The sequence below is a fragment of the Pituophis catenifer genome, unplaced genomic scaffold (assembly GCF_029215685.1).
Source record: "Pituophis catenifer annectens isolate HBS135680 unplaced genomic scaffold, rPitCat1.0.hap2 SCAF_7, whole genome shotgun sequence".
NCBI classification, from domain to species: Eukaryota; Metazoa; Chordata; class Lepidosauria; order Squamata; family Colubridae; genus Pituophis; species Pituophis catenifer.
This window is the reverse complement of record NW_027256887.1, coordinates 64,274,072-64,289,257: the sequence shown is the minus strand read 5'-3', so window position 1 is coordinate 64,289,257 and position 15,186 is coordinate 64,274,072. Positions and strand designations below refer to the sequence as shown.

The 15,186-nt window shown below is 44.6% G+C and overlaps 1 protein-coding gene across 1 annotated transcript in view; it reads right to left on the bottom strand.

Annotated features, from left to right (window-relative positions):
- The window catches only part of CACNG2 (calcium voltage-gated channel auxiliary subunit gamma 2), a 165,719-nt gene that overhangs the window by 13,656 nt on the left and 136,877 nt on the right, over positions 1-15,186 (bottom strand). Inside the window, exon 2 of the mRNA XM_070947391.1 lies at positions 2,212-2,295. Coding sequence (XP_070803492.1) covers positions 2,212-2,295 — 84 coding nt within the window. The remainder of the gene's footprint in view (positions 1-2,211; positions 2,296-15,186) is intronic.

Here is a 15,186-nt window from a genome sequence, read left to right as displayed (position 1 = left end):
GCAATTCATATTCAGACATTACTTAGGTTCCTTATATACACTAGTATACTGGTCTTCTGGAAGACCACTAGCCTTTTTATTACACATGTTTAGAGGTCTTTAAAAAAGTGGTCAGTAAAAAGATGGGCTGTCAGTCAATTTAAACTGGAAAAAAGGTATTGCTTCTGTCCCAAATGAGGTTTCTACTAGAGAGTTTCAGCCTCATAAATCGGTGACTTCTTTTTTGTTGACAATTGATTTGGAGTGGAGTGGAGAGAAAGCCAAAGGACTGTATGGATCCCTGCCAGTGGTGGGTTGCCCCCGTTTCAGACCAGTTCGCAAGAACCAGTAGTAAAACTGGCGGGAGGCCCCGCCCACCACCCCGGATGTCATCATTGCCGATCTGCGCATGCGCAGAAGCAAGGCACGCGTGTGAGTGAAGCCAGTGCACACGTGCGATCCCGTTGCAAACCGGTAGTAAAGGTAAGTAGAACCCACCCCTTATCCCTGCCCGTAAATGATCCCCCAGAGGAATTAGACACACAAGACTATTTGCCTTGGTAGTACAGGGGTTTAAGGCACCCTGTTATTAAGCTTATTAAGACCAGCTGCCTGCAATTACTGCAGGGTTCGAATCTCGCCAAGGCTCAAGGTTGACTCAGCCTTCCATCCTTTCTAAGGTAGGTGAAATGAGGACCCAGTTTGTGGGGGCAATAAGCTGACTTTGTATAAATATACAAAAGGATGAAGGCTATTGCTGAGCACATTGTAAGCCGCCCTGAGTCTTTGGAGAAGGGCGGCATATAAATCAAATTAAAAAAAAAAAAAAAACCAAAACAAGACTATTTGCAAGATTTGCTACTGAGGTCAATTAGGGTTTGATTATCAGGGCACTACAAATTATGTTGGCATATTTTTCTGCCCTCTTGGGAGCTAGTGAAATTACAAGGCAGTGGTTCTACTTACCTTTACTACCGGTTCGCAATGGGATAGCACATGTGCAGAAGCTTCCGGGACGGTGGGCGATGATGACATCCCGGGGAATGGGCGGGACCTCTTGCCGGATTTACTACCGGTTCTTGCAAACCAGTCTGAACTGGGGGCAACCCACCACTGGCAGAAGGTAAAAAACACATTACTTCCTGGTTAAAACCAGGAAGTAATGACACATGGACAGGTGGGCGGAGCTTCACTCCGCCATTGCTACCGGATTGTCAAACCGCCGGCCAAGATCGCTACCAGACCAGGCGATCCAGTCCGATCCGGGAGCATTATATATATATATATATAGTTTTATCGAGACACCTGGTTTACTCCAACATGTGGGAGAGAGCTCAGGCTGATGAAGGGAGGAGAACTTATATATATTCAATGATAAAATACTTGTGACTCCATAAATGCCAAGATATCTTACGTTCTAAGAGCACACAAAAGAAACAATTGGGACAGAAATTCCTCTTATGCTTATTGCAGAATATTGCAGAATATCTGTGCATGCGTTTGTGTGCATGCATATACAGCATTCACCACAGCCAGTCAATTTTAGTACTATTTTTGATTAAGTTTTAAACATCAAGTATATGAAATGGATTCCCTCCAATTTAATTTATATTATTCTATGTGTATCTATATTAGTTTTATAGCCTCCCATTCTTCGAGGAGCTCAAGGCGGCATATTTCCTCTTCTAATTTTCCCCCATGACAACAACCCTGTAAAGTAATTTGGGGTAGGACATGATGACTGGTACAAAGTTGCCTAGGTCAACTCAAAGCTGGATGTCTCCACAAATACATTAACCACTACACCATGCTGTTTCTTCTTAGACTTTGTCTTACCGCTGACAATTCTGAGGTGCTGACAATTTCCATAATAAAAGATACGCGCAACTGGTGAAATACTCAGGAATAATAACCCATCTTAGAAATTAATGTCATGGCCTTGACTTTTGCAATCTTCAGAGCACATGGAGGCAAAAGTATCCTCTTAAAGATTTCCTTTTAAATAAATTATCAGGGAACCAAATGATCACGTACATGTAAAAGACACAGCATGAGATTTTAACAGAACATTTTAAGGCAAATACCCAGAAATCCTAAGAGGTGTTCTATTCAGGTAGCTCAACCAGGGTGTCCATCGTTTGGTAATATGTTTTGTCTAATGTCATCGGAAGAGAATGAAGGGCACCCCTGCTCTGCTCAGAGAAGAAACAGAAAGAGAAGTTGCAGACTTACGGAGGAAATATTCTGCTGTGTCAGCTTCATACTCTGTGTCCTCGAGGAAGTGATCGATTTGCTTACACAGACCTTTAAAATTCCCTACAATATAAGAGAAGAAACAAATAAATGAGGACACCAGAAATTGGAGGAGGAGCTTCCTTTCAGTCTTCTTTATTTAATTTGATTTAATGTTATTTCACCATTCACCAAACGCCCCATTCCTTTGCTATAGTGGATCCAGATGTTCTACCCCTGCTATACTAGTATATTTTCTGACTGCAAAAGTCTGCTGTTGAGTAAGTGTATCTTTCTCCCCTTATCTGTCTCAATAAGAATTTACTTCACGACAGTGAAGAGAATGTGGAAGGAGATTACACAGGTATCAAAGTCACCTATTTGATAATGCTCATGACATAATTGTGCTGAGTTTCAGGCATCCATTTTAAAACAGCATATGCACACACAGAATGACACGGAGACACATACAATTTTCTGCAGAAATCCAATTCATTAAAGATAATCATTTAAGACTTCCTTTTTACTTCTTTGAAGGTTACACATGAGCTGTTCTATACACATACAACCAAACCAAATGCATATGATGTGAGGTATGATGTGCTTCTATCCACTCCTACTTAAAATATTTGCTGATACAACATAACTAGTCACATACACAGAGGCATATTTCATATTCATATACACAGGGATTAAATCTATGGCCTATATTCAGATGTTGTAATTGTGAATGCCTGTAGCAAGACATTTTTCTTGATGCAGGATTTAACACTAACATCAGTGAATATGGCAACTCTATACATGGCATTATGCAGAGGTGGGTTGCTACTGGTTCACCCAGTAGCGGCGGTGGTGGGAGGCTCTGCCCACCTGACCGGACGCTTCTGCACGTGTGCAGAAGTTTCTGCACATGCACAGAAGTGTTGCGCGCATGCGTGCCCACGAGCAAATTGGTAGCGATGGGTTTTGAAACCCGCCTCTGGCATTAAGACAGGATATGTTCATATAACACATTGACTTTAGTTACTGAATTAATTTATGTTCTGGCTTCATAGAATTCATTGAATCATAAAGTAATTAAATGAGATGAATTCACACAGACCTTCTCACCCCAAAAACCTCAGCAAAGTTAAGGTTAGGCAGACTTCATCTATTATACAATCACTAAATGTTAAATTGACATGGATTAATCATGTTGTATGAAAACAGACAGAGAGTCTGTTTCCCAGTATTTACAATTCCATCTCTGATTATAGATATTACTACAGTTTCTGTTGAGAACTACTGGAGAAGACAGTTCACTATAGGCTGTTGACTAACTTCATTGCTGTCATCCCAGTGGTGGGTTGCCCCCGGTTCGCACCTGTTCTATAGAACCAGTAGTAAAACCGGCGGGAGGCTCCGCCCACCGACCCCCGACATCATCATAACACTTCTGCACATGCGCAGAAGAGCACACAGCCCTGTTGCGAACTGGTAATAAAGGTAAGTAGAACCCACCCCTGTGTCATCCTTACTAAGTATCAGCTTCACCCAAGCTAGTATCCTACCAGTTGTTGGATTTTCCATAATTCCCAGACAACCTGGCTAAGGATTGTGTAGTCTGAGGAATTAAGGAGCTTGTACCATATTTTTGAAAGACATCAAACAGGCAAGCATGCTATGCATAATGAACATTTTAAAATAAAAAAAATTAGATTAAATTCACTATCATACTAGAAACATTAAGTGTAAAGGAAATGACTGCCTAGTTGCAGGACCAACTTATTCATTAGGCATAGTTGGTACAGTGCCTAGGGACCATGAAAATATTTTAATTTTTTAAAATCAGCAAGAATAAAAATGAAGTTATGTATTTTCATGTCTTGCCTTTCAGCCTTGAAAATATACACAATAAATAGAAATGTGCAAGCTCATAAATTACAAATAAAATATACACAACATTCAAATTAAAAGCTCAGTCATATATTAAATGCCACTGTGGAAATAATGGAAGTATAATTTTTAATAACCCTATTTTTATAGAGGAAGAGGCCTATGAAGGCAAAAGTGCCCAGGGCCCATAAAAGTCCTGTCCAAATGGCAAACAAATTAGCAACAGAGATGGCAAACTACATATCTGACAATTATGCTGGTCTTTGACCATAGTAAATATTTAATTGATATCTGACAAAAGAGAATAAAAAAATCTTGCAGTCTGCCAGGTCGAGATCTAGCATGAATACAGATCTAATTTTAGCTTGAGGAATATTCATAGATTGTGAGCAATGGGTTTTCTATGTAAACAGCATTGTGGTTGGGTAATTTTGGTTCAATATATTGTGTGGGCTCAGTCAGTATGTATCTTATAAGGATCAGTGTGATTGGGTGTTATTTGCCATGGATTAGTGCATTGTGTGGATATAGCCTGAAGGCAAGGCATAAGTTAAGAAAATAAATTTTTTAAGAGACAATTCTTGGAAACCTAAGAAGCATCCTTAGAGCTGAGCTCAAGTCTTGCTGGATTCATGGGCACATTCATGTGGTTTTCTTTTGTGTGTTTCCTATGTTATGTTTAATCTACAGGCCTGTTATTCTGTAGAAATCTCCCATCTGAATACTAACCAGGCCTAATCCTGTTTAGCTTTCAAACTCATATAAGGCCAGCCAATACTAATGGAGAAGCAAGGCCTCCTTATTCACATTTGTACCTAAAGTGACCATGATTTAAGATAAAAAGGAAATGGCAAAATTACATTTCATTAAATCATAGGCCCCAAAGTGAACCAAGATTTCTTACTGTGTCTATTTGTAATAAAAGAGAAATAAGTGCTTTGGTGATAGTGGGAGCTTTCTTTCCACTACAAGTAGCTGGTGTAGATACAACCCTCTCCTAGTTTTCATAAGGACTACAACTGAGGTAAAATTAAAAATCTCTCCTGCCAATTGCTAGGGTATTTTATTTATTTATATTTATTAAGAGTTTTCATATTATAAAAAATAATAAAAAAGAGGGAAAAAAGAAAAAAAATTCAGGAAAAGAAAAACTAAAGTTAAGGAGCATATAAATGACTTACAGCCTTTTAAACAGTAATACAATCACATTTGTCGCTCGTTCCTTTTAAATATTTTACAAATCCCCACACCCCTTCCTTTTTAATTCACATCTTTTCTAATCTTCAAATCCACAAATCGTGTTTTTTTTTTATTTTTTCAGCAAAAAATCCATATAAGGATTCCTGTCTTTCAAAAATACATATATTTTTTTTTTTTGGTTCTCTGACCAAACTGCTCAGTTTTGCCTTTTCAGCAAGTTCGGACATTTTCACAATCAAATTTTTCTTCACTGTGGGAATATCATAATTCTTCCATTGTTTTGCATAAAACAATCCTGCTGCAGTTACCTGTACAATATCAATCTACCATATGTCCTTTTAAATTCATCGTCCATCAGTTCCAGTTAGCAATATTAATCTTTAAATGCCTTTGCCTCATTATGTCAATTTGTAGCCAAATTTTCTTAGCTTTCTGAAAACTTCCAGGGAAGAAATGATATGAAATGAATATGGCTTCAATGAGAGCAGAGACTGACATGAAATAAAGAGCCTGAGTGATTCCTCCCTAGACAAGAAGATGACTGAGATCACCCACAAGTGCTACAGACAGTTGCTTCTCATGAGGAGACTACAAAATAGTGGTCTCTGATAAGTTTAGAGTACTAAGAGATGAGGGGGATGGCATTGTGGCCCAAATGGCAGTTTGGCATCTTTAAAAAAATGTCTGAGACAGTAGAGGTTCTCCTGATTGAGCAGGGGGCTGGACTAAAAAACCTCCAAGGTCCCTTCCAGCTATATTCTATTCTAAATTCTTAAAAGGACACAAGGTTCACATATTTCCTTTCTTAATCATCTTTGGAAATTGCTTGTTAATTGCTTTTTGGTTATTATAAAGTATCACAATGGCATAATTTACTACATTGGGTGAGTTTCCTGTAGTTCTTAGTGAAAGTTTTATATGAGTTTAAAGATTTAACAAAATTCTTTTTTGGGGAGATAAACAGAAAAAAGTGAAAGTTATAAATGGACTAAGGGTCCAAATGGATTTGAAACCAATTATAAGAATCCTTTCCATGAGAAAATGCTGTTGTTTACAATATTATATATATATTGTTATATATATATATTATATATATAACAAATTTTCATAGTCTTTTCATTAAGTCCAGCATGCTTGATAAAATGTCCCCTCATGTTTTTTACATTTCCAACACTGACTTGAAATATCTTTGTACATTTTTTATAGTTTCTCTTATGTCATATTCCAATGATATATCAATTTATAAAAATACAAAACCCCGATCCAGGTACTAGAGTACTTTATATCAGCTCTTTATTTTTAAAGGAAATGAACACAGTGCCAAAGTTTGAATATTGTCAATATGATTGGGCTCCCTGAGCTTCTGTTTCCTTTTCAAACATAAATACTTCTGCAACAAAGGCATACTCTGGAAAAGGGAGTTTTGGATCTGAATGTTTTAGCAAAATAAAGGAAAAGAAAAAAAGAGTAAGTAAAACTCTAGAAATAGCTTGACAAATCAAACCAAAGATAATTTGTTCCTATAATAAACTAGAAATTCAGTTACTGCTCAAGGTCAAACTATGTTAAGCTCCAAGGATCTCAGTAGACCCCATGTATTAATATTGTGCAGCAACTTGCCATGTGGATCAACTTTAAAAAGAAATATTCACTTGGCATACAAAAAAACTCTGAATCCAAGGTTGAGTTGCAGCAAAATGGCTTGTCCAGTGCACCAGTTTAAAGTGGCCTCTAGGTGGCAGTGGATCTATTTCACTGGCCAATCCTCATAGATTCTGAGGAGACTGGTAGCCATTTTGAGGAGTTGTCAATTAAGTACAGCTGTGACTGAAAACTGCAGTCTTAAACTTCATTGGCCAAACAATAAAAGAGTTTTATAAATGTTATGTGACATCAATAGTGAATCATGGTTACTGAAATCTAACACAACCTCCTGGTATCCTGACTCAACAAATTACAAAATGTCTACCATTTGCTGAAGCAAAAATTGGCAAAAGACATATAGATCTCTTTCCTCCATTATTGTTGACATTGCTCCAGGGTTGACTTGAGCCAATTTACTGTCAGAGGCAGAACAATAATTGTAACACATACACAGGCAAACCCCTTGCTTGCAAGGCAGGCTATAGTCCTGAAACCTGGCAAATTATCTTGGCTCAGGGGGCTGAAAAGTCCACGACTATCTCCCCCTGCACTTGCAATAAAGATACAAGAATAGTAAATGAAATTAATAACTATTTGTAGCCTACTCCAGATAGGCTGCTTTTGATCAATAGTAAGCTGGTCTTTTTTCCTTACGCACAATTTTAATTTGTATTTTCTTTCTTGTAAAATGAAGAAGACTTTGGGAATATTGTAGTTTGGGAAACAATTGTTTGAAATTTGAATTTGAATTGTTTGGAAAACAATTGCCTTGACTTATCTAAAGAGCTTTAAACTAAAACTGGAAGGGGGAGGAGATGAATCTTTAGGATCTAACCCCAAATATAAATCCCACAATAACCAATCGGACAACAAGGAAGGGAATGGTGAGAAGGGGAGCTCAGGTATAAAACAGGAGAAATAGGATGCAACATAAGGGCTCAGATGCCTATACACAAATACTCAAAGTAAGGGGGAACAAACAGAATAAACTTGAAGTCCTAAAATATGAGAGCAGGTATAATACTGTTGTCATTACTAAAACTTGGTGGGGTGGAACCTGTTGTAGCGTGGGAATAACAAGAGGCACAAGCAAGCTAGTGACAACAGCTCTTTAATTCAGGGTGAGACTTCAGCAAAGAAACACAGGCAACAGCCCTCCTTATATACAGTTCTGAAATAACCGTTAACCAATCACAAGTACTCATGCATTTGAATTTCTCGCACAAAATAGATACATACATAACACCCCTCCATTCCCAGAAGGCACATATCCTATCTATTTACATATTTACATACAAAATCACGCAGGTGACCAGGACGTGACTTCACTCTGGTAGACCTGCGCAGTTCAGTTGCAGGCCAGGCGTCGAGCCGGTCAGAGGGACCTCACGTCTCTCCTGGCTCTGCCAATGGAACCTCCTGGATTTCTCCAGAGGTGTGGCCATCCCCGGCTGGGAGTGTCGACTCGTTGGGGCTGCGCTGGAACTCAGGCTTACCCGATAAGTAATCCGGTTCACTCGGGCTTGAGATAGCTATTTCAGGGAAACTTTGGAAATTAGAGTTAACAATATCGGGACTTTTACAGGCTTCACAATTCAAACGTTTACGCAATTGATCAATGTGCCTTCTCCAAATTTTTCCTTGCCCTACTTCCACTGTGTATGATTTCGGCCCAGTGATTCCAACAATAATTCCCCCTATCCACAGCGGACTGCTAGCATAATTCCTTGCAAATACCGGGGTCCCGATTTGAAATTGTCTTAATCCTCCCTCTTCCCCCTTAAAATTATCTGTGGAATAATTCAGATGTAAGCGATCGAGAGTGTACCTGAGTTTACGGCCCATTAAAAGCTCAGCTGGGCTGCGCCCCGTGGCAGTGCACGGGGTTGCATGCTGTATTGCTAAGAATTGGTCAATCCTAGCTTGCCAGTCCCCTGCATCGAGTCGGGACAGGGCTTCTTTGGTCGTTCGTACGAATCTCTGTACAAGGCCATTAGAAGCCGGATGGAACGGAGCAGATAATGCATGTCCTATTCCTAACTCAGCCAGGTAGCCTTCAAACTGAGTCGCCGTGTATTGGGGCCCGTTATCTGATACCAGGGTGTCTGGTAACCCGTGGGTAGCGAATAGTTTTCTGAGGACCTTGATTAGTGCCTCAGAAGTGGTTGATGGCATTAGGGCTATTTCCAGCCATTTGGAAAAGGCGGTCGACAATTATTAGAAAATTCTGGCCATGGAAAGGCCCAGCAAAATCTATATGAATCCTCCCCCATGGGCCTTTAGGCTTTTCCCATTCTCTAATGGGAGCTACAGGAGGATCGGGGTGGGATTCCTGGCAAGGCCTGCACTTTCCCACCCACTCTGTGATGTCTCGGTCAAGTTGTGGCCACCACACATAACTCCGAGCCAGACTCTTCAGTCTGACAATACCAGGGTGCCCCTCATGTAGCAATTCCAACATCCAATGCCTTAGCCAGGAGGGGATAACCACCCTATCCCCCCACAATAGACAGCCCCCCAACATAGACAACTCATTCTTTTTGTTAAAGAACACTTGAAAATCCCCACTGTCCACCTTAGTTGGCCAACCCCTCATGACCCAGCCCATAACAGTTCGTAAAACAGTGTCTTTGGCAGATGCCCTTGCCACCTCACCAGACGAGAGGGGCCCCAGGGACACAACATCGATTAACAATACAGGGGCTTCCGGAGTCGGGTTTTCCAACAGATCGGGCAAGGGACATTGGCTGAGGGCGTCAGCATGGCCCAGAGTCTGGCCCGGCCGGTGGATTAGTCTATACGAGTAACCGGCCAGGAAAATAGACCACCTGGTCATCCGAGAGGAGAGAGCGGCCGGAGTAGGTCTGTCGCCAGCCAAAAGTCCCAACAATGGCTGATGGTCCGTTACAAGTTCAAAAGTCCGACCAAACAAATATTCGTGAAATTTTTTGACCCCTGCCATAGCTGCTAAGGCTTCCCTGTCCAGCTGGCTGTAATTTCATTCTGCACTGGACAGGGTACGAGAGTAATAGGCAATGGGCGCCTCTAACCCATTCGGTAGTCTATGGCTCAACACAGCGCCCACTCTAAAAGGGGACACGTCGCAGACAAGTACAAGCGGCAATTCCGAGTTGTATTGGATAAGAAAACTGTCATCAGACAAAAGTTTTTTAACAGTTTTAAACGCGGCCTCTTCAGTCTTGCCCCAAACCCAAGGAACTTTTTTTCCTAGCAGTCTATGTAATGGTTCCGCAATGGTGGCTTTGTCTTTGAGAAACATGGTGTAAAAGTTTAGAAGTCCCAGGAAGGCCTGCAGTTTGGCCTTCGACTTTGGTGTGGGTGCATTTTGGATGGCCCTTACTTTGCTTTCTGTGGGGTGAATGCCAGTGCCATCAATTCGGTAGCCCAAAAATTCTACGGAGGGTACCGCAATTTTACATTTGGACTTTTTGAGCTTAAGTCCCGCTTCTCTAAACCTGGTGAGCACTTGTCTAACTCTATCTCCAAGCTGTGCCTCATTCTGGCCACTAATGAGGACATCGTCAAAATAGGGTACAACCCCCGGGAGCCCTTGTAGTAGGCGCTCCATAGTGCTTTGGAAAAGCCCTGGTGCAATGCTAACCCCAAACTGCAGTCTAGTGCATTTGAACGCACCTCTGTGCGTTACTATAGTTTGTGATTCTGCCGTAGCGTCATCTACCGGCAGCTGCTGGTACGCCTGCGCAAGGTCTAACTTAGCAAATATCTTGCCAGGGCCCAGGGAGTGAAGCAGATGGTGGACGATCGGAACAGGATAGGCGCTCTGTTGCAACGCCTTATTGATCGTGCATTTATAATCAGCGCAGATTCTGATTGATCCGTCTGACTTTACTGGCGTGACTATTGGGGTTTCCCATTTAGCGTGATCTACAGGAACTAGCACCCTCTCGGCTTGTTGTTCGTTCAGAACTGCGATAGTAAATAATCACCAGTAACGCACAGAGAATCAGGGTTTACTTTGGCAATGTTAAGCTCGCAATCAAAAGTAAAGTACAAGTCGGTGTTTTGGTTCAAAGTCAGCGCTGGGTGTAACCACACCACAGCGCTATTTAACAAAACTCAGCCCCTTAAACATACATCCGGTGCTTATCAATCAATAATAATAATAATAATAATAATAATAATAATAATAATAATAATAATAATAATAATAATAATAATAATAATTTTATTTCTATACCGCCCTTCTCCCGAAGGACTCAGGGCAGTGTACAGCCTATTTAAAAACACAAAAAACACGACAACAATTAAAATTTAAAATCATTAAATAATTAGGCTCCAATTAAAATCCCAGAAATTTAAAATACCCCAATTTAAAACATTATGTTAATAGCCCTGCCTGGCGGAACAACAGGGTCTTCAGAGCGCAGCGAAACACCCGGAGGTCGGAAATCTTTCGTATTTCGGGGGGCAATTCATTCCACAGGGCTGGAGCTCCCACAGAGAAGGCCCTCCCCCTGGGTGTCGCCAGCCGACATAACTTGGCTGATGGCACCCGGAGGAGACCCTCTCTGTGGGAGCGAACTGGTCGGTGGGAGGCTATTGGTGGCAGGAGTCGGTCTCGAAGGTACCCGGGTCCTATGCCATGGAGCGCTTTAAAGGTGGTAACCAACACCTTGAATCGCACCCGGAAGACCACTGGGAGCCAGTGCAGCTCGCGCAGGAGGGGTGTCACATGGGCACAACGGGTTGCACCCATAACCACCCGCGCGGCCGCATTCTGGACCAGTTGGAGCCTCCGAGTGCTCTTCAAGGGGAGCCCCATGTAGAGAGCATTACAATAGTCCAACCAGGAGGTGACAAGGGCGTGAGTGACCGTGCGCAAGGCGTCCCGATCCAGAAAGGGCTGCAACTGGCGAATCAGGCGAACCTGATAAAAGGCCCCCCTGGCCACGGCCGTCATATGCTCTTCTAAAGACAGCCGTGCGTCCAGGAGGACACCCAGATTGCGAGCCCTCTCTGTGGGGGGCAAAGATTCACCCCCAATAGTCAGCGATGGCACCTGCTGACCATATCGGGGCGCCGGAAGCCACAGCCACTCGGTCTTGGAGGGGTTGAGTCTGAGCCTGTTCCTCCCCATCCAGGCCCGCACGGCCTCCAGGCAGCGGGACATCACATCAAGGGCATCGTTGGGGTGGTCTGGGGTGGAGATGTACAGCTGAGTATCGTCAGCGTACAGATGACACTTCACCCCGAAACCACGGATGATCTCACCCAGCGGCTTCACATAAATGTTGAACAGGAGAGGCGAGAGGACCGACCCTTGTGGCACTCCCCATGCGAGATGCCTCGAGGTCGACCTCTCTCCCCCTGCCAACACAAACTGCGAGCGGTCGGAGAGGAAGGAGGAGAACCACCGCAAAACGGTGCCCCCTATTCCTAACCCCCTCAACCACTGCAGCATGATACCATGGTCGATGGTATCAAAAGCCGCCGAGAGGTCTAATAGGACTAGGACAGAGGAGCAGCCCCTGTCCCGAGCCCTCCAGAGATCATCCACCAACGCGACCAATGCCGTTTCAGTGCTGTACCCCTGCCTGAAGCCCGACTGGTACGGGTCTAGATAGATAGCTTCATCCAGGTGCCGGGGAAGTTGTCGTGCCACCACGCTCTCAACAACCTTCGCCACAAAACGAAGGTTGGAGACTGGACGATAGTTGGCTAATTCAGCCGGGTCCAGGGAAGGCTTCTTGAGGAGGGGCCTCACTACCGCCTCTTTCAAGGCGGCAGGAAAGGCACCCTCACTCAGAGAAGCACTTATAATCCCCTGGAGCCAGCCTCGTGTAACCTCCCGGGAGGCCAGCACCAACCAGGAGGGACACGGGTCCAATAAACACGTGGCGGCACTAATCTTACCCAGAACCCTGTCCACATCCTCGGGAGTCACAGGATCAAACTCCTCCCAGGTAACATTCTCAAGACCTGCCCTCGTCTCCTCCCGTGGACTCATCCAGTCGGAGTCCAAGCCATCCCGAATCCGAGCGACTTTATCGTGCAGGAATTGCACAAAATCCTCAGCGCGACCCTGCAAGGGATCTTCCCGCACTCCCCCCCGGAGGAGGGAGTGGGTCACCCTAAACAAGGCGGCTGGGCGGTTCTCTGCAGATGCGATAAGAGCGGAAAAGTGGTTAGACTTTGCCGCTTTTATCGCCACTAGGTAGGTCTTGATATAAGACCTCACCTGTGTCCGGTCGGAATCGGATTGGCTAGTCCTCCAAATGCTCTCTAGGCGTCTTTTCCGACGCTTCATCTCTCTCAGCTCCTCAGAAAACCAAGGAGCCAGTTGAGATCGGCATCGGGTCAGAGGCCGCAAAGGCACGACGCGGTCCAAAGCTCCAGCGGCCGCCCTTTCCCAGGCGGCCACCAGCTCTTCAGTCGAGTCGTGTGTTAGGGTCTCAGGACACGGCCCAAGCTCCGTCAGGAACCTTTCGGGTTCCATCAGGCGCCTGGGACGGAACCATCTAGTTGGCTCCGTCTCCCTGCGGCGGGGGGCGGCGGTAGGAAAGTCTAGTTGGAGGAGCGAATGATCTGTCCATGACAAGGGTTTAATATCTAGGTCCCCTCTACCAAGATCATTCAACCACTGACCAGAGACAAAAATCAGGTCCAGAGTGTGTCCCCCTATGTGAGTGGGGCCTTGAACTAACTGGGTCAGGTCCATGGCCGTCATGGAAGCCATGAACTCCCGAGCCACCTCTGACGCCTCACCCGCGGATGGAAGGTTGAAATCCCCCATGACAATAAGTCTGGGGGTATCAACCGCCACCCCGGCAATGACGTCGAGTAGCTCGGGCAGGGTCGCTGCCACGTGGCAGGGAGCCAGGTACGTAGTCAGCAAACCCATCTGCACCCCACGGCCCCACTTTACACAGAGGGACTCACATCCGGCTATCTGAGGAACAGTGGTCTCCCTCGGACAAAGACTTTCCCTAATAATCACCGCCACTCCCCCACCCCTCCCCTGGGCCCTTGGCTGATCAAGCACCCCCCACTCCCTTAACAGTAACAGCTGTGGTGATTATCAATCAAGCACCCCCCACTCCCTTAACAGTAACAGCTGCGAGCTCCAGAGCAGCAGGGACAGCAGAATCGGAGAGCCCGGCAACGCATCAATCATCACTATCCAGGAACTGATTGTGTGTTCGCTGCGGCTGCTTATCTCCGCTCCTTCGTCTCCCATACCCCCCATCGATGGCGAGCTCCGGTAGGACTCGACACACCCCTTGTTTGATCAGTTTGTCAAGTTCTGCATCTATTTTTGGTTTAAGGGCAAATGGTACTCGTCTTGCCTTTAATCTAATCTGGGCAGACCCAATGTCGATTTCCATGTCGCATGGTCTCCCTTCAATTTCTACTCTCATGTAGACCTTTTCTTCTACAGACGTGCTGGCTTAGCCGATTCTCGTGCTGTAGGTCTCTCGCTTTTGATTCTCATGCCGTTTTCTCGCGCTGGTTGGCTGATTTGAACGCGTCATTTCTGGTTGGTCGTGATAGTCACGTGACTTGTTATTTCGAGGAAATTGGGCTCTACAGACCCTAGCCAAATGGCCCTTCTTTTCACAGCACCTGCAAATGGTGTCACGGTATTTGCAGGACTGTTTCTTGTGATTTCCACCACAACTCGAGCAGTTCTCACGGCGACGACTTTGCTCGCCCTTCTTTTTGTCTGTGTGGAAGATGTCCTCGTCTGACTCTTCCTCCATACTGGTCCGCGCCTCCTCTCAATGAACAGGGGCTGACTTCGGTCCGTCTTTGCTCTGCTGTGGATGTTGTAGTGCTTCGGAAGCCTTAGTGGATGCTTCGTGTGCTCTAGCTTCATCGAGCGCACCGGCTAATGTCAAATCAGGCTTCGCGAGTAAGCACCTCTGTAATCGAGTGTCTCTCATGCCACAAATCAACTGTTCGAGGAGTGCGTCGTCTAGATCCCGGTAATCGCAATGGGTTGCGGCTTTCCGAAGGGCAGCCACATATGCACTGACCGGTTCTCCTTCTCTTTGTACTCGTTGCCGGAGCTCGTAGTGTTGTACAAACTTCGAAGGAACGGGAGCGTAGTGGGCTCTTAGGTTTGCTTGTAGGACGTCCCAGGGGACCGTCTGAACCGGAGTGGGCTCACAGAGGGACTCGGCCATCTTGAAAACGTCTGGCCCACAGTGGCTCAAGAAGAGGGCTCTTTTTCGGTTCGCAGAGAGCCCTTGCATTTCACTTGCTTCCAGGGTA